This window comes from Panthera tigris, chromosome F3 (genome assembly GCF_018350195.1).
Source record: "Panthera tigris isolate Pti1 chromosome F3, P.tigris_Pti1_mat1.1, whole genome shotgun sequence".
Taxonomy (NCBI): domain Eukaryota; kingdom Metazoa; phylum Chordata; class Mammalia; order Carnivora; family Felidae; genus Panthera; species Panthera tigris.
Genome location: NC_056678.1, coordinates 27,311,476 through 27,337,610, shown reverse-complemented (window position 1 = coordinate 27,337,610; position 26,135 = coordinate 27,311,476). Strand labels below are relative to the sequence as shown.

The window sequence follows — 26,135 nt, the reverse complement described above, 5'->3', positions numbered from 1 at the left end:
AATCAACGCCAGATGGCTTGCTGCAGATGCTTCTAAAGGTTATGCTTGTCAAATCACCCTGGAGAGCCATGCTGAGTTAACATGGTGATGCCACACAGGCCCCAGGCCCGAGTCAGATGCAGGAGCACCCCCGCACCCTCCCCGCCCCTCAGCCCAGGGGCATCACTCCTTCCAAAGAGCAGCTTGGTAAAAGACGGATGGAAGAGTAGGGGCGGGCAGAGCAGTCTCCAGAAGGCCTTCTTTATCCTCGGCCAGGCTGGAGGTGGCCGGGGCAAGCATGGACAGACAGGCTTTTCCAGGAGGTGAAGACATATCAGTAGCTTCATTTTCTGGAAGCAAATCAGCGTAGAAATTGAGCAGCTCCCAGAAACACAGTCTCTTGCTATTTTGGGGACAGGCACACCTAGGTTGGAATTCCTAACACCAGGAGGGCACAACACGTCAGCAAGATGCAGGACCTGGGAAGGTGACCCACAAGGGCTGTCATCCTGTGTCAGCAGCAGCCGTGTTAAGACAGTAGAGCTTGTGTAGGTTGCGTTGATTGTGTGGTTGGCACAGCGTTGCTGTAGGAAGTGGGCCTCCAGAAAGGGGCCTTCCCACAGAGGCCATATCAACTCCAGGTACTGGGCCAGACGGTCCTCTCCGAGAGGGGTGATGGTTGAGGCAGCTTGAGGAGCTTCGCAAGTATGGTTTGCTACGGAAGGGTCTTTGCTGTGCAGTTGTCTCCAAAGCCCTCAGCGTACCTGTGTGGCGTGTTCCCAGCACTGCTGGCAGAGGCCTCTGGTTTCAGCAGTGGAGTTGAAAGTACCTTCTGTGATCAGACTCCCCTTCATTTCTCCTTTTAGAACAAAAAATGTTATTTCTACCTTTGGCATGAATTCCAGGATGACTCAATTCACCATCTTGTATGGAAAAGTTAAGGTCACTGATGCGGCTGATGGCACCTGGACTCCCTTATTAGGTTAGAAATGTACTGCCTTTAAAGCTGGGCCTTCTTCTTCCTCCCCCAAAGTATAGCCCACAGCCTGTCAGCATAGCAGGGCAGTGCCATCTGGGGCCTACAGAGGGGTTGCCGTGTGCCGGCCAGTGTACCGAGTCTCCTGGTGAGCCTCTCCCTGCATTGGGTGGGCCTGGCCACCAGGGTATCCTGCCTCTGTGTGTGTGTGTGTGTGTGTGTGTGTGTGTGTGTGCGCGCGCGCGCACGCGCGTATACATGCCTCCAGATATCTGGGGGGGGGGGGGGGGAGGGCGGATTCTGCTTAGTGGGTCGCCTCTTGTTTCTGGGGGAGGAGAGGTGATGCTGTTTCTCTGGCAGAGCCTCCTGTTCCTGGGCAAGAATGCCCTGGGGAGCTGACCCAGGAACCCCACATGCACGTGACCAGAGTGATTGTCCCACTGCACCTGCCTCAGATCCTGAGAGGCTGAAGACATACAGGTGCAGGTGGGATCCTCAGGGGCAAGAGCTTGGGGCTCCAGTGCCTCACCGTCAGCAACAGAAAACTGTCACCAGCACAGGGATCAGGGGGACCACCCTAGCCATATTGAGACAAGCAGGGAGACCCTGAACCATCCTCACCAGGGGTGATCCTAGTGAAGAACTTCACATCTCTGCTGTGAACCCCTCTCTGAATGCAGACCCACATTATGACTTTGGGGGGTCCTAGGCACTCTTGCCTTCTCTGCCTTCCTCCATAAAAATAAAGTTAAAAATTCTAGTTTCTGACCATGCTGGTGTAAAAGGTATTATATGTTTTCTTGGACTTAAGAGTTTGTTTTCTTCTGACTTGAAGACAAATGACTTTCATGGGTCCCTGGAAGTGTCCCGGCCCATAGACACTGTGGCTGCTGTGCCTAATGGATAAATTGGCCCAGCCTGAATGTGAGTTCCAGAAAACAGGATGATGGACAACTCTGCAGAATTCCTCAAAGCAGTCCTTTTAAGCACAGGCTCTGCTCCAGTCTCAAAGCAGGAAGATCAGTTGCTTAGCAGTAGTTCTTCAAAAAAAAGAAATTCCTCCTGGAGCAGTGCTTATTGAGAGAAAACACTGGAGTCAGGAGTATCGGCAGATGTGCAGGCCCCCATCACCCACGGCCTCCTAGGGCAGGGTAAACATTTAGTGAACGCGTAGCCGCAGCCTCCAGGGAGGGTTCCAGGGAGTGGCACTTTCAGCTGCATGATTTAGGAAGTGCTCACTCCTCCTTAGTGTGCACTGGGGGTGGGGACACAGTGCTATGGCATGGTGGAACCTTGGCTCTAGCTTTATCCTGCCAGCTCAGCATTCACAGTTAGGTGACCACCAGCCCTGCCCCTCTGCAATCAGAGGCCTGGGGTCCAAGGTTTGAGCCTCTTGTCTGTCTGACATGGCACAGGTGAGGGAGTGCCTTAAGCTCCCAGCCATAGCTGGCTCCCATGGAGCTTTGCAGAGAATCAGTCTTGGACAATTTAACTCTAACCTCTCAGACCACCCGTTGATTCCAAAGTGTATACATTTTTTATACATCGTATTCCACTCCCTCAGCAATCCAGACCATTCTAATCCGTCTGGATTGTGAGGCTAGTCAGTGGCTTTGTCAAGGCACAGAGGGAGGGGATGGTTAGGAATGGGCAGTGACACCCCCAGGGCGCAGGTCATGTTCACCTGAGCCAGACAGGCAATGCCATTGATCCATACACAAAGTACAGCTGAGAAGGGACACACTGTCTGGTCCAGTAAATGCTGCGAATAGGTTTAGATGTCAGCCGGTTCAATGGCTACTCTTCCCACTGGCTAGCATGTTTTAATAGTAATTGTTAAGCATGTATGTTTTCTTCCTGCTGTTATCTGAACTGATTTTCTTTTAATTGCGTACCATATTTGTCCTTCTGTTGGGTAGCTATAAACTTGGTGAGGGAGGAACTCGTATTAAGACAGCCTTTTTGAAAGCACTGACACCCTTCTTCCAGAATCACTGAAGCATCTCGTTAGGGGAAGGATTAGTAAATCCACTAATTGTCGACATACATTTCATTATAATCAGTTGTTGGGAGTCTAGGCAAGCTTGAGCAAACAGTGCTATGTACATACAGTGTGCTATTGGAGGAGAGTTCACTTCTCTGGGGAGAGGGAGGGGAGAGGAGGAGGAAGGCAAGGATAGGAAAGGCTTCGTAGACACTTTGAGGACTAAAAACAGCAACATAACACATGAAGTATGCCAGCATAGGTAGTTGTGTATACACAACGGGTATACTTCTGGGTACTTGGAAAGAAATAGCAAGTCCCTAAAACCCAGGCTCCTCCCCAGATAAAACTTGACTACCAGCATGGTCAGTGTCTAGTTCTATTTTACGGCTCCTTCTGAAGAAGAAAAAATATCCACAGCTTGCCTTTTCAGCTGCTCAGGTGCCGGTCAGCCTAGAAACTGGTCTTGTGTGGCCTCTCCTTTATAGGAATGAGGAGGGACCATGTGGTCATGGCAGTGCCTTCAAGCACTAACATCTTGTGAGTCTGTCATAACAAATGAGTGGTACAGGTGTTCATGGGAAGGAGATAATATCATGGTGTATTAGTCAGGTTTCTTCAGAAAAAACCATCAGAGAAAGAGCCAACAGACTGTGTGTGTGTGTGTGTGTGTGTGTGTGTGTGTGTGTGTATTTCTCCATATATATATGGGGAGAGAGAGAGAGAGATTTATTTTAAGGAATTGACTCATGTGATCATGGAGGCATGGTAAGTCCAAAATCTGCAGGGTAGGCTGGCAGGCTTCAGACTCAGGGAAGATAGCAACTCAAATCTAAAGGCAGTCTACTGGCAGAATTCTTTCTTGCTCAGGGAAGATCAGTGTTTGTGCTGTTAAGGGCTTCAACTGATTGGATGAGGTCAACCACGTCATGGAGGGTAATCAGCTTTATTCAAAATCCACCAATTTAAATGTTAATCTTATTAAAAAATGTCTTCAGAAAAACATCCAGAATAATGTCTGACAAAGTCCCTGGGCGTTGTGGTACCAATGAAGTTGACACGTAAAATTAACCAGCACACGTGGTGTCTATACAACAGGTAACATTTAACAAATAGGATTCAAATGCAGGCAGGTCAAGAAAAAAAGTCTGCAGGATCTGATGCAAGAGTGCTGCATGAGGTGCACGAGGCAGGAGTCTGGTGACCATACAAGTGGCCGGGTGGCAGGACAGAGCTGGGGAGGAAAACAGTGAGGAATGTGGAGGGCCTCTGTTTTTACCATAAAGACCTTGAACTTGATCCTGTGCCCCCTTGGGGGATGGTGTGATGGAGCTGTGCTTCGGGAAGACTGACAGGAGGCAGTGGGGGCTGGATACGAGGCAGGGGTCCAGTGCGAGTGATAAACGATAAATGAGAGAAAAGGTGTGAGTCCCAAACACTTAGCAGTAGATTGGTGCGACGTCACTGTAGGGAAACAGAAGGGAAAGAAGAGCCCTACTTAGGTGGCCTTTGATAGGAAATGCGGGGAGACTCAGGTTACCTGGCTCCAGGGGGCCCCCAGGGTGAGATTTAGGCAGGTGTTTTCTAGAGTGGACAGGACTTGACGGCCAGCACAGTGTTTTCCCAGAGCAAAGGTTGGTGACAGAATGCAGAGGTTCTTCCTAGCACAGTACTTGTCCTCATAGCTTTTCTCCAGCATGGAAGGGGCGGGGGTGGGGGGGGGGTGGGTACAGAAGGTGGGCACTGAAACAGAAAAGACAGAGAGTCCAAGGAGAAACATGGGTGTCATTGTCTAAATTCTGTCTAACCAAGATGATTAGGAACCCAGAGTGGACACTTTTGGGAGCAAGAATGCTTAGAAAGCCTGACATCAGGTCCCACACAGTCTGTGTAGAGACTTATAATTCACTCTTCCCATTAAATCTTTAAAAAAAAATTTTTTTTAATGTTTATTTATTTTTGAGACAGAGAGAGACAGAGCATGAACAGGGGAGGGTCAGAGAGAGGGCGACACAGAATCCAAAGCAGGCTCCAGGCTCTGAGCTGTCAGCACAGAGCCCTATGCGGGGCTCGAACTCACAGACCGTGAGATCATGACCTGAGCCGAAGTCGGACGCTTAACAGACTGAGACACCCAGGCGCCCATTCCCATTAAATCTTTATAGCCAAGTACAACATTGGGAGAATTCATCACTACCAGATGCCTATGAACGCCAGGCTCACTTCCTCTTGAGTGGAGTGTGTGTATGCAGGCACGTGCACACACACACACACACACACACACACACACACACCATGAGGATTTTGCTATCATCCTTCCGTATATCCCGTGTTCAATGTAATGTTTTATTTTGGCTCAGGCTGAGCCAGGCAACAGAAGGAAAGCCAAAAGTAAAGAAGCTCCTGTTGATTTTGTTTAGCGCCATGTCTCAGCTTCAAGATGGGCTTGGAAGCTACTCTGGTTTACTGCCTGACTCCCCAGGAACGTGGTGTGGGGTAACTGGAGTCATATTACCACGGAGCACCTTGGAAGCTCTGTACCCCATGGTGCCGTCCTCCCCATCTTCTGTCACCTGTCTGCTCCTGTTTCCCCCCCCGCAGAGACGGCCGGAGAAGCCCAGCCCTGGACCCGAGGATGACCTTCGCCTGCAGAGACAACCTCCAGAACGGGAACACGAGTGACTCCTCCAGCGGGGAGTCCACCAGCGGGCAGTGGCCGAAGCGGGGCACCTCCCCGTCCCGCGTCCGCTTTGAGGACGAGTCCGCCCGCGACGCCGAGTCCCGCTACCTGGAGCGGCTGCAGCAGCGCCAGGACCAGGCGCGGAGCTGCGCGCTGCAGGCGCCGGCGGGCCAGGGCCCCCTGCGCTCCAAGCCGGACCTCGCTCACTACGTCAACAGGGGCTGCGCGCGCAGGGCCGCCGGCGAAGGGGCGCTCTGCAGGCTGGTGGGCCTACTGGACCGGAAGGCCGTCCCGGACGGCGAGAGGAAGTGCCGAGCCTGCGGCAGCCGCATCGACGACCGACGGCCCACCCAGGCGAAGGCGAGCCCGGACCCGAGGTCCCTCCAGGAACGCGACCGTGGGGCACAGGGGGTGCTGGCGGAGCCCCTTAGCTCTTGGGGCCCGAGCCCCCCCTCCAGGCTCCTCCCTGCCAAGCAGGGGCTCCACACGGAATGGATCCGGGAAACGCACATCGGAGACTCGGTGCGGCCCGAGGAGGTGGACTCCGCCCTGGACAGCACGGACACCTCCGACAGCTGCAGGACCGACAGCGAGGAGGCTGGGACCTCGCAGCCAAGCAGGGCCCGCAGCCCGGCCCGAGGCAGTGGCCCGCGTCTGCGGGGCGCCAGGCCTCGGGGAGGCCCCAGGTGGTTCCGGAAGGCTGAATCTCAGCTGCCCAGCAGCCCTCAGACCCCTCACTACTCGCCTGGGGTTGATCACGTGGAGGTTGCAGATGAGGTGAAAGAAGGCAGAGGACACCCTGAGGGGACTCTGTTTGCCAGAGAAGATGCTTTCCCTAAGCCTCCTGTCCTGGAATCTAAAAGGGCTTCCCTGGGATCCCAGTGGCAGCCTGAAGCCGGGCTGGGAAATCACTGGGTTCCCCCGGTGGATTCCAGGGCTCTGTGCAGGACAGCCTGTGCCCCGGCATCTTCCATGAAGCTGGGGTCCTCAGCGCCAGCCAGACAAGCCCAGGATATAGAAAATCATGAGTCTCTGGAGACTGTCTCTGCTTCCTCCCTGCGACAGAGCCATGCAGAGCCCTCTGCCCTGCACCAGGCCCAGCAGCTAACCTCTTTCTTCTCCCCTGGAGGCTGGGTGCCAACCCCTCCACCTTCAAGGAAAACCACCTCACCTGTGTCTCACAGGAAGGCAGCCCTGCCTGGGTCCAGCAGGCTGGGTGAGCAGGGAGAGCCTGTGGACACCCCTCTGCCTCCTTCAAGAAGTGCAGTTCCCAGGACCTGTGAGCTCTCACCCACGCAGACCCAGCCCTACAGCCCCCAAGTCAGTCACCCACTGCTGGCCCTGTCCACCAACAGCTGCAACAAGAGCATGCCTCTGGGGCTGCAGGGGCCCTGGGGAGGAGCCATGGGTGAGGGCAAGATGGACAAGGGCTCTTGCAGCCAGGAGCCGCCTCTGGAGAAACGCAGCGATGGTAAGTAGAGACCCCAGGCCAAGCACTCTGAGTCATCCTTTACCTTTCATCTTAATAGATGACATAGCTGTGCACCCTCCCAGCAGCTCTTCAGAGCAGCAGCAGGTGTTCCGGAAGCTATGGGGTCTGTGGACTGGCTGCAAGACTCAACATCAGCCTGGAGGCAGATTAGCCAACTCTTGGTGGGGGGAGGCAGAAGGCAGGGAGCAGGAAGAGGCAATAGCTCCAGATTTATTATTTGCTTAGAGCAGTAAATGCCTAATAATCACATGGTTGAGGCCCTTTCCTTCAATATCTTCATTTCATTCATTCATTCATTCATTCATTCATTCATTCATTCCTGAGCACCTATTACATGCCAGGCACCATACCAGGCACTGTAGGGAATGCATAAGTGAATTAATTCAGCAGGAGTCCTGCCCTTGAGACTTTCTGTGGCCGGACAGACGTGCTGTCTGGAAGATACAGTGACTAGTGGGCAGAGCCATTCCAGACCCCAACTAGCCCCCCTGGGCAGGCTCGTGGTTTCAGCAGGCACGGCTGCAGAAGTGTGTCGGGCATCAGTAGCCTTAGGCTCTGATCCCTGATGCTGTGATGTGAGGTGAGCGACTTGGCCATTCACTCATAGGCAGAGATAGCAGGTCTGCGCCTCTTCTTAATGTGTCCATGACTTGATGTGTCCCCGGGGCTGGGACGGCTTGGGAGGGAGCCAGGGCTTGGAAACACAGTGGAGGAGGAGAGGGCAGAGAGCTGACAGATTGTGCTGACCTTACTGAGGATGTGGATGCCAAGCACTGCCACCCCCAGGTGTGTTGGCCCCCCCCCTCGCTGTGCGAGGGGACATAGACGTTTTCCCTCACCCTCCCTTGCTCATATGAACCTGAAGAAAGCAGGCACTACCTTGAGCTGCCTTCTGCCCTGTTCTAAGGTGTCTAGTCTCCTTCCATGGGGTGGGCTCTGGGCCAGCTGCTGACCACCTCTAACCACTCCTGAGGAGCTTCTATTCCACCAGCTGCTGGCCTTTCTGGGCAGCCTGGCCATTACCTCCTCAGACTCCGCTTGTCATTAGCCAGGAGGTCCTGGGCACGCCACATAAGCCCTCTGTGCTCCAGGCTTCTCTGTGACCTGGGGTAATAATAGAACCTATCTTCTAGGAACCCGTGAAATAGTCTCTGCAGAGGGTTTCATTCATTGCCTGGCACATCAGAAATGCTCCAGAAATGGCACTTGTCACTAAAACTATTAGACATCACATCCGGCAAGACTGTGGTTTTCATCCCAGGAATGCAAACTTTCCCTGTTCCCAACTGTCTTGATGCGTTTTCCCGTGTCTCCTGATACAGGAGGGACACGACTTACCACAAACAGATCCATCGCTGCACAGACATTTCTGAATCATCTGTGTGCCAGGCGCTGTGCCGCGGGTGATGGGTCCCGGCAGTAAACAAGACCCCTCATGCCCGGCCTGCTTTGTGGGTGCCTGACCACTGCCTCCACTGCTCTCCTGGGGCCCCCAGCTCTCTCCAGCTTCCTCTGGCTCTCCTGCCTCTGTTGTTGGGCATGTCCCCTCCCCTGACCATGACCTGTGGGGGTGGCTGTATGACAGGGAGGGCTGCGGCTGTTGCAGGAGGACTCCAGGGCTTTCTCGGCTCAGCAGCTGTTGGCATTGTCAGCTCCGTGGGCATCACCCTCTCCCTGGCCTCAGAGGAGTCACAGTCCAGCCAGGAACCAGAGGGAGGCCTGCAGAGGACAGAGTTGGGTTCCAGAGGGCATGTGTCAACCCGGTGAGTAATGGGAGCAAGAGCCCTGGCTGCAGGAGGTGGAGGAGCGGGGGCACTGGGTGGGAAAAGAGACCCCCCCCCCCCCGCCGGCATGACTAACCTCACTGCTCCCAAATCCTTAGAGGGTTCCTCAACGTATTCTGGCCATGGCACCGTAACACTTCTCTCCCAGCCACTTTTCAGTCTGAGGTACTTGCTTATTCATTCACCAGGCCTCACACTCCAGGTACTGTGCCGGGCACAGCTGAGCAGTCAGTCCCAACCCTCACGGTGCTCCCAGGATGAGGCTGTCTGAGAGGGCTTGTTTCTGACTTGGACGCGGAGGAAACAGGCCGGCATCCACCTTTCCGTTCTGTCCTTTAGTGCAGAGGGTCTGAGTCCTGGCCCTGGGGCCCCGGAGCCTCGGTGAGGCAGTGCTCTGGCCAGGCCCTTCTTTTCTGCACTACACGCCATTCCTGGCACCCCCGAGAGCCAGCTCTCCCTCGCCAGCGCTGTGTGCTCCCCAGAACTGCAGACCCCTACCCCCGGTTTCCCGGGACGTCTCCACGAGGGTGCCTGAGAGACCCTGACGCAACCGCTTCCCAGGTCCTCTTCCCAGCAGACACGCGATCCACGCGGTGATCCCATCCACGTGCCGTCATCTTGGCCACTCCCTCTTCCTTCCCTACCTCCCTGACCCACTGGCATGTCGCCTCCAGCTCCTGCGTCCTCCTTTGTCACCTTCCTCCTGGGTCTGAGCTGCATTACTTCCTTCTGACAACTGTCTGCTCTCTGCCTTCACTCTTGCCTCCACACTTCCATCTGCACACAGCAGTCAAAAGTTTGAGTATCTTTTTAAAGTGAAATAATGTCATTTCTCCTGCTTACAACCCCCAATGATTTTTTTTTCTCCCACTTGGGATAGAATCCCAGCCCCTTTCCTTGGCTTAAGTGCTCAAGGTAATCTGGCACACCTGCCTTACCTCATCCGGTCCCTCTTTCCCCCTTGTTCGCTGTGTCCCAGTGCTGGTGGCCTGGCCCCGTTGTGTTCTGGAACTCTGAGAGCCTCTTCCTGCCCCAGGGCTATGGCATCGCTGTGGCCTCGACCCAGGATTTCTCACCTGCAGCCTCGGCAGGATGGCTCCTTATCATTCAGCTTCCGGCTTAAACACCATCTTCTCAGAAAGACCTTCCCTGGCCACCCTGTCACTCTCTGCTCGGCATTTCTCAACAGTCGCTGTGGTTTTTCTCCTTTTTCACTAGTCTGTTGTCTGTAAGCTCCTGAGAATAAGGGCCTTGTCTGTTTACCACAAGCCCCAGTGCCTAGAAGGCACAGAGGCTCTGAGGGTCTTGTCTGAGCTGTCTTCCCTAAAAGCCACCCTAGCAGAGCATCCTGCACACGCCCTCTCAGCCTCTCTTTCTGCAGCCGCTATCTCGGCCTCCACCAGGCCTGGGTGCTGGCCCAGCCGGGGCCCACGGGGCCCTGAGGTGCTGTCTGCCCTGGCCTCTGGCCCTGCCCCCCGCTGTCCCCTTCATGTCCACCTTTGCATTTCAGAGTATCACCGGGGGTCAGTGCAGGACCCGGCCCGCCCTCCGCTACCCCTTCTGACAGGAGCAAGAAAAGCAGCAGCAGCTTGGCCTCTACCCTGGGGCTGAAAAAGCTCTTCTTGGCCCTGGGCCAGGGCACAAGGCCCAAGCTGGGCAAGGCCCGCAGCTACAGCGTGGAGCAGCTGCGGACCCCTGCGCCTGGCCCGGCGTCACACACCAGCACCCCCAAAGTGAAGAGAGCCCCATCGTTACAGTCCCTGCATCTGGTGAGTCTGAAGGGCCCCAGCCAAAAGGTGGGCGACACAGCTGCCCATGGAATGGAAGGTGACAGGAGGAATGAAGTGCAGAGGAGGCCACCTCAGGGAGCCCAGGTGGAGAAAGGGAGGCTACTGGGCTCCCCACACTTGGTCCATGAGACCTGGCTTCCCCTGGACACCATGGGGTGGGCAGCATCCCACGGTTCTGTTCTTCCAGCCAGCTGCCCCAGCACGGGCTCATCCTAACCTCCTCCTCCTCCTCCTCCTCCTCCCCCCCTTCTCTCCCTCAACTCTGCCCCCTCTGCCAAGACCTAGAGTCTACTGCCCGATCATTTCGGAACCTTCTCCATGGTCACAGTGACTCTGTTAGTCTAGCACAAATCACTCCACACCCAGACCAACACAACAGCCTCCTGACTGACATCCCTGCCACGTCTGTCCCCACCTGGTTCCATAGGGGTCCTTCTGATGGGCACATCTGGTCATGCTGCCCCCTTGCTGATCATCCGCTTTTGGCCCCTTACCACCCACAGGATAAAGTGCAGATCACCTGACATGGCTGAAGGGCTTCTGTGATCTGCCTTCATCTCTCCTCAGTTGCCTTCTAACACCTGACCCGTTATCTTTGACCTTGCAGTTCTGTAATCAGGCCATACACTCTCTGACTTTGAACCTTCACTTGAAATGTTTCCCCCACCTTCTCTCCCTGCTAACGTCTGCTCATCCATCAACACTTCAGGAATTGCCTCCTCCGTGAAGCCACTTCCAATCCTTTCTTGGGCTGAACTAAGGGGCCTCTGCTCTGTGTTCCCATCTCATCCTGTGCTTCCCTCCTTTAGGGAACTTGCCACATAGTATTTTAATTGATTTTTGTCTGTCTCCCCTCACTGGGGTGTGAATTCTTTGAGGGAACACCACTTGATCTTTCTCTTCCTAGGACAGGTTCCCCCGCTGTCCGAAAGTAGAGCATTTCCTGTGAAAACTTCCATAAGCCGAAATGGCATACATCGAAGAAGCAATTACCATTAAGTTATATGGAGAATTTTTGAGCACCCCCTGACCCAAAAAATAACCTCTTTCAGGCTTTTCTGATACCCTAGGACACATCTTGCTAATGGATACACAAAATAAATCGAGATGAAGCACAGATGCTCACAGACACTGTTCAAGGCTATTGTGGCTTGATGCTAAGATGCTGAGTGGAGTCCCTGGGGAAGGAGCTTGGTGGGGCCACTTTGGGTGCACTGCCCCATAATGGCTCACTGCAAAACAAATGCTGAATGCTATTTTTGCTTTTCACCTCTTTTTGTAAAAGTGAAAATCCTCCGGATTTCTTTTGGTTAGTCAAAACAGGTACTAATGTAGGTCTTTCATAGAAGCAAACTTTCAAAAAGTGGGGGATGCTCCTGTGCTGAGTACAATGGCTAATATATAAATATATGTAAGACACAGTGAATGAACAGGTGAGTCAGTGAGTGTGTGAATGAATGCAGGGCGGCTAGCCGAAGGTCTCTCTCCATGTGCTAGCAGATAAACCAACAGCAAATCAACAATGGTGTGCTAACTCCCAACTAAGTTTCTGAAAACCCTGCTCTGTTCCAGGTGTTTCCAGGTATTCTGTTTGTTCTTTTGTTCCCTGCCCCTGTCCTTTTTGCAGAGCAACGGCAGGTGATTGTGGTTTGGGGCAATGGAGACTTCCATTTTTCAGGCTGCATTGGGGAAGAGAATGCAGGCTGAGTGAAAATGCCATCAGTTTGTCTTGTACTAGGAGCCGTACCTAGTATGCGGTCGGTGTTCACTTCGTATTTGCTGGATGAATCAATGGAAGGCTAAGAAACAGAAGCAAAGTGATAGTAAGCTGGGCAGAAAAGTCTAGAGTTGACGCCGTGCTCCAGGAATTCACTTTCCTCATGAAGTTAGATTTGTCCCTTGTGTGTCTGAGCCATGGCGTCTGGATGCATCACCATCAGAACTTCGGTCTCTGTAAACCCTCGAGGGAAATGACCGCGCCATTGCTGTGGCAGTGAGGTTATCAGCAATGTAAGCTGCGTGGGCAAAGATAGAAAGGAAGCTGGCCAACAAAGGGTGGGAACAAGTGCAGGGCGGACTGAGCATCACAGAGAACTGTTCAAGGAAGATAAAACAAGTCTCTGTCTCACTCAGAAATATTTGTGATGCATCTCAGGGGTAACTACCTCCTTTAGACTGTCTTTTACTTCCTTAGACTCTGGAGCTGCCAAATGTGGACAGGTGCTGGCTGGATCTGGTGTTCATGTTCATGCCCACCTCCTGGGTGGGCAGTGGCTCCGTTCTGACACCCAACCACACTGATGGCTTCCACAACACCACCCCACCCCCCCCCACCCCACAGCCATGGCTTTTTGACATTTGACCTCGCATCATCTGGAGTGCTGTCCTCTGTCTTCTCCTTGGGGAACTCCTCGTCTTTCAGGTCTGAGTTAAGCAGGACTTCTCCCAGGAAGCCTTCCTTAATGCTAATATAAGGCTAGGGCCCCCTCTAAACCTCTTGATAACATCACTTACTGCTTGAGAGTGTGGGTTCCAAATGTGATAAATAATATGCATTGTATTTGTTTAAAAGTCTGCTACTCCCTGCCTACGTCTCCACCACCCCCACCCCCACAGTAGCCTCCTCATTGGGTCAGTTTCTAGAACGCAGATCTAATCTTACAACCTTCTGATTAACATCACTCATTGGCTCCTTAGCAGGCCATATAAGGTCCTTCCAGTTCCGGCCTCAGGCTCCAGCCCATCTCCTATCACCTCTGCAGCCCAGCCACCCAAACCATGTTCCAGAACATATGCTTTCTGTCGTCTCCCATGTCTTTGCACCTGCTGTTTCTTCTGCCTGGAGCACCCTTACCAGTCTTCACCCGGGGAGCTCATGCTTCAAGCCTCACTCAGGCATCAGTTTCTCTAGTGTCCCCAAACTTCCTAAACTGGAGTCTCTCTCTGCTTCCCTGCACATCCATCTTTTAGCCGAGCACTTACATGTATTTAGGGCTGTTAACTCACCTGTGCTCACCCCACCTCCACTGATGGGTGAACTCCTTAAGGTATTTTTGTCTTGTCCACCTTTTAATGTAGAATATTTTAAGGTGCATACTTACATTTTTTTTAAAATTCCAGTATAGTTAACATACAGTGTTAAATTAGATTCGGGTATAGAATATAGTGATTCAACAATTCTGTTTAATACCCAGTGCTCATCAGGTATGTGTACATGATATGTGTACTCTTAACCTCCTTCACCTATTTCAACCATCCCCCTACACACCTCCCCTCTGGTAACCACCTGTTTGCTCTCTATAGTTAAGAGTCTGTTTTTTGGTTTGTCTCTTTTTCTCTTTGTCTATTTGTTTTGTTTCTTAAATTCCACATATGATTGAAATCGTGTGGTATTTATCTTTCTCTGACTGACTTATTTTGTTTAGCATAATACTCTGTAGATCTATCCATGTTGTTGCAAATGGCAAGATTGCATTCATTTTAATGGCTGAGTATAATGGCTGGTTATATATATAATTCCATTATATATATAACCATTTATCTAAGTATCTATCTATATTTATATTTATCCATTCATCTATCAGTGGACACTGGGACTACTTCCATAATTTGGCTATTGTAAATAATGCTACAGTAAAATAGGGGTGCATGTATCTGTTAGGATTAGTGTTTTCATTTTCTTTGGGTAAAAACCCAGTAGTGGAATTGCTTTTCTATTCTTCCTTCATTCCTTCCTATTCTATTTTCTATTCTTTTCTGTTCTTCCTTTTCTATTTTTTTGGATTACTTTGAGAAAAATAGTATTAATTCTTCTTTAAATGTTTGCTAGAGGGGTGTCTGAGTGGCTCAATTGGTTAAGCATTCAACCCTTGATTTTGGTTCAGGTCATGATCTCATGGTTTGTGAGCTCGATCCCCACATCAGGTTCCATGCTGACAGTATGGAGCCTGCTTGGGATTCTCTCTTTCTCTCTCTATCTCTTTCAAAAAAATAAATACACCTAAAAAGTAAAAAATAAATAAATGTTTGGTAGAATTCACCTGTAAAGCTGTCTGGCCCTGTACTTTTATTTGGAGTTTTTTGATTACTGATTCAACTTAATTGCTGGTATTCAGTCTGTTCTAGTTTTCTATTTCTTCCTGATTTGGCTTTGGGAGGTTATATGTTTTAGGAATTTATCTGTTTCTTCTAGGTTGTCCAGTTTGTTTCATAATATTCCCTTATAATCCTTTGTATTTCTGTGGTGTCATTTGTTATTTCTCGTCTTTCATTTCTGATTTTGTTTATTTGAATCCTCTCCTCTCCCCCTCTTTTTTTTTAATTTTTTTTATGAGTTTGGCTAAAGGTTTATTGGTTTTGTTGATCTTTTCAAAGAACCAGCTCCTGGTTTTATCGATCAGCCAATAAGGTTTTTTTTTTTAGTTTCTGTTTTGTTTGTGCTCTAATATTTATTATATCCTTATATATTATATCTAATACTTATTATATCCTTCCTTTTGCTTGTTTTGAGTTTTGTTTGTTGCTCTTTTTCTAGTTCCTTTAGTTGTAAGGTTAAGTTGTTTATTTGAGATTTTTCTTGCTTCTTGAGGTAAGCCTGTGTTGCTGTAAACTTCCCTCTTAGAACAGCATTTGCTGCATCCCGATGATTTGGACCATTGTGTTTTCATTTTTATTTCTCTCCATGTATTTTTTAATTTCTTCATTGATTTCTTGGTTGACCCATTCATTTTTTCTTAGTTGCAAGTTATTTAACCTCCATGTATTTGTGTTCTTTCCAGATTTTTTTCTTGTGGTTGATTTCTAGTTTCAACTAGAAACTAGAAAAGATAAGAAAAGTGGTCAGAAAAGATACATGGTATGACTTCGATCTTTTTGAATTTGTTGAGACTTGTTTTGTGGCCTAATATGTGATCTGTTCTGTAGAATGTTCCATGTGCATTTGAAAAGAATGTGTATTTAGATGGAATACTCTGAATATATCTGTTAAGTCTGTTTGGTCCAGTGAGTCATTAAAAGCCACTGTGTCTTTGTTGATTTTCTGGTTGGACAGTCTGTCCATTGATATTAGTGGGGTGTTAAAGTCCCCTACTATTATTGTATTACTATCGATTACTTCCTTTATATTTGTTATTAATTGCTTTAAGAATTTGGGTGCTTCCATGTTGGCTACATTAATACTTACAATTGTTATATCTTCTTGTTGGATTGTCCCCTTAATGGTGATATGGTGTCCTTCTTTGTCTCTTGTTACAGTCTTTGTTTTAATGTCTATTTTGTCTGATGTAAGTATTTCTACCCTGACTTTCTTTTCACATCCTTTTGCATGATAAATACTTCTCCATCCCCTCACGTTCAATCTTCAGGTGTCTTTAGGTCTAAAATGAGTCTCTTGTAGGCAGCAGGTCTTGCTTTTTTATCCATTCCATCACCCTATGTCTTTTAACTGGAGAGTTTAGTCCACTTACATTCAAAGTAATTATTGACACATATGTACCATTTTGTTACTTCTTTTGGGGTTGTTTTTGTAGTTCTTCTCTATTCATTTCTTATGTTGCTTTTCTCTCATGGTTTGCTGGCATTCTTTAGTCATATACTTGGATTCCTTTCTCTTTATTTTTTGTGTATGTGTTACTGGTTTTGATTTGTGGTTACTGTTAGGTTTGTATATAACATCTTCTGCATATAGCAGTCCATATTAAGTTGATGGTCACTTCAGTTTGAACCCATTCTTTACTCCTCTCCCCCACTCCATGTTTTAAGTATATGGTGTCATACTTTTCAGCTTTTTCTTTTGTGAATATCTTGACTGATTTTTTTATAGATACACTTAATTTTACCGCCTTTGTGCTTCATAGTTTTCTTACTCCTACTTATAGTTTTTCCTTTCAACTCAAAAAACTTCCCTTCAACATTTCTTATAGGACTGATTTAGTGGTCATGAACTCCTTTATCTTTTGTTTCTCTGGGAAACTCTCTATCTCTCCTATTTTGAATGATAGTCTTGCTGTTTAGAGTATTCCTGGCTGCAGATTTTTCTTTCCAGCATTTTGAATATATCATGCCACACCTTTCTGGCCTACAAAGTTTCTACTAAAAGCCAGCTGATAGCCATATAGGGTTTCTTTTGTATGTAACTGTTTTTACTGCTTTTAAAATTCCCTTTATCACTACTTTTTACCTTTTTAATTACTAAGTGTCTTGGTGTGGACTTCAGCATTTCATTGGGTTGATTTTGTTGAGGGTTCTTGTGCTTCCTGGCTCTGGATTTCTGTTTCCTTCCCCAGATGTGGGAAGTTTTGTGCCCCTTTTTCCTCTCTTCTCCTTTTGGGATCGTTATAATGAAAATGTTATTATACTTGATTGTGTCGCTGAGTTTTCTAAGTCTGTTTTCATTTTTTTTTAATTTTTTTTTCTCTCTGCTGTTCAGCTTGATTGCTTTCTATTACTCTGTCCTCCAGGTCAGCGATCCATTATTCTGCTTCCTCTAGTCTACTATTTATTCCTTCTAGTGTGTTTTTAATTTCAGTTATTGAGCTTTTCATCTCTGATTGGTTCTTTTTTATATTTTCTATCTCTTTGTTAAGGGTCTGAGGTCCTCCACTCTGTTCTCAAGTCCATTGAGTATGTTTATGACCATTATTTTAGATTCTTTACCAGGCATATTACTTACCTCCATTTTGTTTAGCTCTCTTGCTGTGATTTTGTACTGTTCTTTCACTTGGGACATATTTCTCTGTCTCCTCATTTTGTCTAATTCTCTGTGTCTTTTTCTGTGTGTTAGGAAAGTCAGCTATGTCTCCTGCTCTTGAAAGTAGTGGCCTCGGGGTGCCCGGGTCATTCAGTTGGTTAAGCATCTGACTTCAGCTCAGGTCATGATCTCCCAGTTTGTGAGTTTGAGCCCCATGTCGGGCTCTGTACTGACAGCTCAGAGCCTGGAGCCTGCTTCAGATTCTGTGTCTCCCTCTCTCTCTGCTCCTCCCCCACTCATGCTCTGTCTCTCTCTCCTTTGAAAATAAATAAACATTAAAAATTTTTTGAAAAGAAAGTAGTGGCCTTATGAAGAAGAGGTCTTGTAATGCACTGTAGTGTAGTATCCCCTGTTCCCCAGAACCTGGTGCTTTGGGGGTGTCTCTTATGTGTGTTGCATTTACCCTTCTGTTGTGGCTGAGCTGTTTTTGCCTTTAGTCCAGTTGTCTGCAATGACTGTCTTTACCTGTTGTGGGCAGTGTTTGGCCCCTGTGGTATTAGTGGCCACTCCTGGCCTGCCTTAGGCTTGAGCTAAGTCAGAGTAGGCATTTGCCAGAGATGCAGTAGCACTGAACTACAAGGCTCTTTCTCTGCATTGTCCTCTGAGAAGCTTTTGTTAGTGGGTGGGGCCTATGTCAGACCAGACTGTGGTGCTAGGGCCACACACTGTTGTGTGTGGTTGTTTTCCCCTCCCTTCAGGGTAGGAGTCACTGTCAGGGCTTCTTTACACACTGCCAGACTTGTGGCGCCACTTTTGGATGCACTCCGACTGAGGCTTATTGGAGGGGGGCAGGGCCACAGGAGAATGAGGGGGTGGGCAGTGCTGTTAGCAAGTTAGGTGGAGAGTGTCAGCACTGTGCTGGTTCTCCCAGCTGTCTGTGTATCTAGGCTGTGGGGCAGGGGAGGGAAATGGTTCCTATCAACTTTTTTGTTCCTAGAGAATTCTCCCAGAGATCCCTGCCCTTCTAGCACAGGCTCTGAGATTAGTAAACAAATCTCCCTCCCATATACCCCAGGCATTTTTCAAATTGCTGCTTCTCTATGCTGTACCTCAGTGGGGCTGTTTGTTGTGCTGTCTCTTTAAGGGTGGGGATTCAGTTTCCCGTCATCTTCCCAAGTCTCCCAGATCCAAGCCCACTGATTTTTCCAGGTGTTAAGCCTCGCTGATTTTAAGAACTGGCAAAATTAGGGGCGCCTGGGTGGCTCGGTCAGTTGAGCGTCCGACTTCGACTCAGGTCATGATCTTGCGGTTTGTGAGTTTGAGCCCTACGGCGGGCTCTGTGCTGACAGCTCAGAGCCTGAAGCTGCTTCGGATTCTGTGTCTTCCTCCCTCTCTTTCCCTCCCCTGCTCATGCTCATGCTCTCTCTCTCTCTCTCTCTCAAAAATAAATAAACATTAAAAAAAAAATTTAAAAAAAACTGGCAAAATTAGGCCCATCTGGTTTTCAAAGCCAAATGTTATGGGGATTCATCTTCCCTGTGCAGGTTCCTCATGCCTGATGTACCTGATGTGAGGATCTGGTCCCCTTGTCTCTCTGCACCCAGCCTCCCTCCCTCGTTGGGACAGTCCTGTAGATCCATTTAGCTCCCACAGAAATCTCTACCCCTCCTACCCTCTTGGACATGGACTCTTCTCTACATTTAGCTGTGGAGAGTCTGTTCTACCAGTCTTTGGGTTGTTTTCTGGTTATCTAATATGGTGTTATATAACTATATCCATGGGACTAGGTGAGTTTAGGATCTTTGAACTCTGCCATTTTCCCTGGAAGTCCTTAGATAAACATTTTTAATGTGAATAACCATAAAAGGGATACTAAACAATCACAAAATATTTAATATTTTAATTCTAAAATCATATTTATTATTCTGTAGTTAATTTGCTTTCACTTTTTTCTTAGAGAAAATTAGATTTTCGTAATCAATGAAATTATTAGTATTCTAGTAGTACTAAGTTATTTCAGCCAAAGAAAATTGAACCTGCAGATCACCTGTATGGGTCCATCTTCTTAAGTAAATCATGGTGATTCCTGATGGACACTTGGAAGTAGTGACAAAAACTTGTATCATTACTCTCTTAAAAAACCCTCAGTTTCATGGATGGGGTAAGGTTTCTGTCAACTCCCGCATCCCCGCCCTCTCCATGGCTTTTCTCACCTGCAATATTGGACCTTTACCACCAGGTGTCACCGTCTCACCATCATCGGAAAGCTGTCTCCTTTCAGAACCTCCATTCTCTGCTGAGTGGCAAGGGGGACAGGTCCAGCCTCTACGTGGTAGGAGAGCCAGGGGACCACAGTGCAGATGTCCGGTAAGAGTGGGCAACTGGTGTAGGAGTAAACTCAGAGCATGGGCAGTGGAGCTATGGGCTTAACTCCTTCCTGCCTCGGGAGCCAGAGGAGTCTTGGAACCCACACCTCAATGCCTTGCCCTGTGCAACTGGGCTCTGAGAAGGTGTGGGGTTGGTGGAATGGGTAGAGTTGGAAGGTTCGATTCCTCTATCCCTCTGCTGTCTAACAACATCCTGAGATCAGAGAGCTTCCTTAGCCCAGTTAAAGATCAGGTTAGAGGGGCGCCTGGGTGGCTCAGTCGGTTAAGCGGCTGACTTCGGCTCAGGTCACGATCTCGCGGTCCATGAGTTCGAGCCCCGCGTCGGGCTCTGTGCTGACAGCTCAGAGCCTGGAGCCTGTTTCAGATTCTGTGTCTCCCTCTCTCTGACCCTCCCCTGTTCATGCTCTGTCTCTCTCTGTCTCAAAAATAAATAAATGTTAAAAAAAATTAAAAAAAAAAAAAAAAAAAGATCAGGTTAGAGATCCAGAGACGGGGCCCCCAAAGAAGCACCTGACCTGGGACCCTGCCTAGAGAAGTCCCACCCACTGATGAGATCCTCTAGCTGCTCTTACCCGGGGCCCCATGGAGGGTCTTCAGGTGGCCTGTTCACCCCTGGAATTTTTATATAACATTATAGCTTTGTTAGATTCTCAGAGAGGTCTCTGCACCCACAAAGATTTGAAATCACGTGTCCAGGCGGGAGTAGCAGGGGGCACCGCTGTGACAACCCTCCAGTCTTGATCCTAGCAGGTTGTTTTTGCTGGTTGAGGCCAGTCAAGAGGCATCTGTCACCTTTAAGGTGGGGAATGGTGGGGTGCCAGTGCCCAGCCCTCCTTGCACTCACTGTCTCTGGTCCCCTGGCAGGCCAGCCAAGGCCCCACCCCAGCGTGCCCTCAGCGTGGAGGATGTGAGCGCCCCCAGCCAGGCGCGCACAGTGGGTCGTGTGGTGGAGGTGTTCCCAGATGGCACAACCCAGCTGCAGCTACAACGCTCCCCGGAGGGCACTTTTGGCTTCTGTGTGGCCTCTGGGAATGGGCGCCGGGACTCAGGTAAGCCCCCCGCCCCCTTCTGGGCTCCACATCCCTGGGGCCTTAGTAAACCACAGCAATACCTTTTGGCCGTGATCATTTCCAGTCTGTGGCTGAGAAGTGGAGCTCTCAATGCAGACAGCCTCTTAGCAAAAGGACTGGAATTCTCCCTTCAGGCACTCTTCTGGAAGGGTCTGGTGTGGGGCTGCTGGAGGGGGCAGAGATAGCAAGCCTGACTCCAGTGCCCCTCAGGTCTCTGCTGACGTCTTGAAATCAGAATCTTGAAGGCCATCTTTTTGTTGTAGTGCCCAAGGGAGACTGTGCCTGCTGGTTCCCGGCGATCCCTTTGATGTGACTGATGTGTTTAATGGTTCCCTTCCTCCAGCTGCTGAGTATGTCTGGGCATGTGGAATGTGCCTGCCTGTCTGTGCATCCAGGTCCCTCCCTCGGCGCTGGCTCCAAAGGGTGATGTTCACAGGGATCCTGCCCTGGCTGCACTCTGCTGAGGAGGGTTTAGTCCTGTGCTTTGATCTCCTAGGTCAAAGTCATTTAACCTGGGAAAAATCTGCTCACTGCCAGATATGCAGACCACAGCAAGTTCTGACATCTGATCCGTCATTCATTGTTTCAACACGTTTATACTGAGCACCTACTAGGTGTTTTAGATGCTGGGTATCTGGCAGTAAACAGAACAGACAGAACTCCTGTCCTCAGGAGTCCACATTCCAGTGAGGGAGATAGACTATATCTACAAAAAGGTTTGCATTTGTATACATTTTGCATTATATGTGCCAGAGAGCCGAAAGTACTGAGACACAAACCCAAACAAAGCAGGGTAAGGGCCCGAGAGTGGGGGGATGGGAGTGCCCGTGGGAGCAGGGGCGACAGCTTTTCTGTGCAGAGGACACAACAGCACTTACAGGAGTGAAGGAGCAGCAGTATGGTGTCTGGAGAAAGAGCATTCCAGGCAGAGGGAAGGGGCTCGAAGAGGCCCAGAGGGTGGGAATGAACTTGGCTGTCAGAAGACCTGCAAGGAGGTGGATCTGGACAGAGTGGCAAGAGGAAGAGACAGCGCTGAGCCCAGAAGGGCTCTGGCTTTCCCGCCAAGTGAGCTGGGAGCCACCAGGGGCTTGGAGCAGGGACTATTGTGCCCTGATTTGTGCTTGTAACACTGTCGCTGACCAGCTGCTGGACTGTGAATGGACGTTAGTGGGTTAAAGGTGGACCAGGGAGACCGGTTTTAAAGTTGTTTCAGTGGAAAAACTTGACAGTGGCGACTTGGGCTGGAGGGGGGGCAGCGGAAATGGTGAGAAGTGGTTGCATTCTGGTTGACTTGAAGGCAGTTTGACTCAGTTTGCTGATGGATTTTTCTATGAGCGTGAGAGGAAGAAAATGAGTTTCTCCCCACTCTAGACCTTAGGAGGGTACAATGACCTCACAGGGAGATGGCATTCGTGAACCTATACTGATCATCATCAGCAGACTGTTAGCTACTCCATCTTTTCCCTCAGCTTCCTCCCTCCTCAGGTGAGAGGCGGTCGGCCTCCCAGAGGGGCAGCACAGAGGCATAGAGTTAGACAACACGGCATGGCTCGTACTCCAGAGCCTCTGCTGGCTGTGTGACCTTAAGCAGGTTACTTAACCCCTCTGAACCTCAGTTCTCTAATCTGTAAAATGAAAATAATAAAACCTACCTGGAAGGGTCCTAAGGAGCATCCAGTGATGTGCATAGGAAAATGCCCAGCTCTTTTCTCCCCTTCCCTCTTCAGAAAGAGAACTTGTATTTGGGGAGCAGAACTCCAACAGGGACCACCGTGATCTGTACCGCCTGTCCGTGTGAGGTCACACACAACCAGACATGGGGCTATGTGCCTCATGCTCCCCAAAAGTCCCGTTAGGCCCCTTTGCAGACAGTGGGAGCCCCTCCCCCACCTGTCATGGAGTTGATGTCGGATGGGCAGGGGTCTGTAATGACCAAGGGCTCCTTGGGCTCCGCCCTGGCCTGCCCCCCAGGGCACCCCTCCCCTGGGTTGGTATGACCTCTTCCCTGCCCTGCTCCTGCTGCAGATGGCCATCGGATATAACACAGAGATCCGCAGGCACCCGGAGCATGACTGGTCCTGGGGCCTCCTTGCCACAGACTGGCCTCCAATAGCCACGGCTCCACTTCTGCTGGGCCTCAGGCGGGCCGTGAGCTGGGGCTGGTCTGCATTCCCCGCTAAAACGTCAGGATGCTGGGGTTCACTTGCTGGCTGTCACATCCGATTGTATACAAGCATTTGAGAACAGCAGGCTTTGTCTTCTGCTTCTGAGTACCATAGAGACCATACATGCTTAACAAAGGCCATTTCCAGCAGGCAATAAATACCTACAACAGCGGTCTCTCCGTCACATTTTTGTCATGACTTTCCATTGTGAAGCCTACCTCAGAGACTCCTCGAGAACGCTGGCACGATGTCAGTGTCTGTCTGGTCCAGCTCTGGCTGCTACATGCTTCTGGGGTTTCTCATCACTCTGCACCCGCCTGTCTGCTGTAGGGCAGCCATTTCTGTAGGCAGCACACTGCCTCCCCCACGCTACCAGCACACTGACGAGGCAGGCAAGCGGGTAGAGCCCCCAGACGGAAGAGGTGGAAGATGGGGCTGGGAGAAAAGCTTCACGCAGCGGATGGGAGGCAGGCGGGCGGGTAGGGAGGTGACTCTGCGGCAAAGGCACCGATCGGCCAAGAAGCACCTAGAGGGAGTTCCACGACTCAGCCCCGGGAGAGGGAATGTGTCAGAAGATTGGTTTTGCTAAACTCAGAGTTATCAGCCTTCAGGTGCTTTAAAGGAGATGGTGGTGCTTCCAGACTCCCATTTCAGTGGGCAGCTTTGGACAGCTTGCTTTCTGTTGGGGCCAGAAGCTGGGCTGAGCAAAGCTCCTATGGGGCTGTGGGGAGCAGAGGGAGGACCTCCCCTGGCCTGAGTGTGTTAAATGCCTTCAGGCCAGAGTCGGAAGAACCGGGTGAGGTGCCCTATGCGGCCCTTTCTAAGGACGCTGATTCCAGGAAGAGGAGTAGAGAGCAGCGTGCAGGCCAGGCCAGCCCGGGCTGGGCAGCAGTGAGGGTGTCTCCGGTGGGGCTGAGCTGCCCACTGAGTTCCACAGGTGATGTCTGCTGCACACAGTCCGCACCCCAGGCTTGTGCTCAGATACCTGCGTGCACTCAGCCTGTGAGGCGGGGTGGTGGCCAGCTTTCCCTGAAAGACCCTTTAATCTCTAAGTCCAAGGGGAGTTTGGAAGGTTTTCGGCAGAAGTTGAGGTGAGAAGGGTCCCTCAGCAGGACTCCCTGCACTGTGTAGCCAGGAGAGGCAAGGGGAACTCAGCCTCGCCAGCCCCAAGCCTCCACAGGGCCTGCTCCACTGACGTGGGTTCGCCAAGTCGGATCCAGGGAAAGGGGAAGAAGCAGGCTCTCTCCAGCTCGCTCTGCACCTAAGAGACCCAGGGGATGTGGTCATACTGGCCAGCAGGGCCTTCTTAGGGGCAGTGTGGGGGACAGGATGTGTGTGAATAAAGGTCAAGTGAGCCTCCGCATCCAAGGAAGATTGAAGCTAGTGCTAGTCCTAGACAATAATAGGAAGCAAACCAGATTTGCATTTGACCTCAGCCACGTTCATTACTCCAGTGAGCCTTCCCACCACTCCAGCTACTTGAAGACAGCAACTTGATCGTATTTATGAATCCTACCTAGCACAGTACCAGGCACATAGTAGGTCTTTTTCTTAATTTTCGAACATCAGTTTCCTCCTTATTCTACAATCAAAGCTCATCCCAGAAAAAGATAAGGTTAGTTCATTCACACTGGGGTATACACAAATAATAACAGCTTAAAGGGCATTTTAAAAGAGGAGACAGAAAAATGAAATTATACCATGAGGGCAGGCACACTGCATCTGTGTAGAAAGCCTTGTGGTTATGAGGTAGAATAACGAGGGTGTGTGTGTATGTGTGTGCATGGAGAAGTGCCCTGTGTGAGCACCTGCTTCCCCACCCCACGCTAACAAGCACCCACCTGGTCAGCGTTCCACAGAGCTGCGTGTCCTTGGATTTCACCTGTTAAATTGTTCTGTTTTCCTTTACAGGGTTCTACGTGCAGGAGATGGCTGATTCGAGCATGGCCAAGCTGTACTCAGGGCTGCTGGGGGTAGGGGATGAGATCCTCGAGGTAAATGGGGCCAAAGTTGCAGGGCTGGGCTTGGCTCATATCAAGGAGCTCCTGGCCCACGCAGACAGCTTGTCAATCCGTGTGCTGAGGCAGAGGCCCGTCCCTCGGTGACCCAGCGGTGCTCCTGCCCCGCACAGTCACTCCCGCAGAAGCCCTGAACTGGCCTAGGAGGAATGGAAATGCACTGCACAAAGCTGCTTTGTGGACCAAAGACAGATGACCGTGGCATGTAACCCCTGTGGCAGGGCGTCTGTGATTGACCACGATACGTGAGGGCAGGAGCCTGCTTGTGTGTTTTAAGGATGTTAATTTACGTGGAACTGGGGAAAAAAGACCTGGATCTCCCTCAATGCAAGAAGTGGGGTCAGCCTCTTTCCTTACCTTTGTTGGCAAGAGGAGAGAGAGGCGGCAGGTACTGGGGTTGGCCCCTGACCACCTCTTCACCCCCAAGTCCTGTCCCACTCTCTGTCAAGGGCTCCCCCAGCCTTCCACACTCCAGAACCAAAGAAAGTTCTTGGCCATATTGGCCTTGAGCCTGCCTTTAAAGTCTCATTCCTTCCACATCCCATTGAACACCTTTGTTCTTTTTCTGGAAATGGGCAAAGTGTCCTGGAGTGACAGCCTTACAGCCCTTGGCCATATATTCCAAGCCAAACATTGGAACATGTGGTCTGGTGTGAGAACATCTGGGAGATGTTATCTGGTAGCCAGAATATTAAGAGTTTCTGGGAAATTTTTGTGATATATAAAGTTGAAGGGAAAAAAAAACCAGACGAATTTCCAGGAAGAGCAGCCATGGCCAGTAGGACTGGCCAGCCCCGCCCCCACCAGCCTGCCCTCTGCCTCTGCCCAAGGCAACACTGGAGCTGGCGGTGAGGGCCTGTCTTCCTTCTCCCGTAGAGTGTGGGCACGGCTGTGGCTGGTGCCAGGCTGTCCCCAGCCACAAGCTCTCTGCCCAGACTCCCCGGTGGCAGCTGTGGGTGGGTCAGCAGGAAGTGCAATGACAGGGTACAGGCAGGGGGATGGGCTATCTCACCAGGTTGCTTCCCTGCTCTAGGCCCAAAGGGTTGGGACTCTCTGGGAATGGATGGCCGTGTGTCAGTCTTAAATTATTAAAAAGCAAAGCTGAAGCTTCTCTCACTCCAA

General features: G+C 50.3%; 1 protein-coding gene across 4 annotated transcripts in view; it reads left to right on the top strand.

The window, feature by feature from the left end:
- KIAA1614 (KIAA1614 ortholog) overlaps positions 1–26,135 on the top strand; it is a 41,851-nt gene extending 15,716 nt beyond the window's left edge. For 2 of the 4 annotated variants that reach the window (XM_042976320.1, XM_042976323.1), the window contains exons 5-10: positions 5,541–7,090; positions 8,697–8,874; positions 10,406–10,664; positions 19,613–19,740; positions 20,625–20,809; positions 24,907–26,135. In XM_042976320.1, the coding sequence (XP_042832254.1) occupies positions 5,541–7,090; positions 8,697–8,874; positions 10,406–10,664; positions 19,613–19,740; positions 20,625–20,809; positions 24,907–25,100 (2,494 nt within the window). In that variant the 3' untranslated portion in view covers positions 25,101–26,135. The remainder of the gene's footprint in view (positions 1–5,540; positions 7,091–8,696; positions 8,875–10,405; positions 10,665–19,612; positions 19,741–20,624; positions 20,810–24,906) is intronic. The other 2 variants (XM_042976322.1, XM_042976321.1) reach the window with 2 other exon arrangements.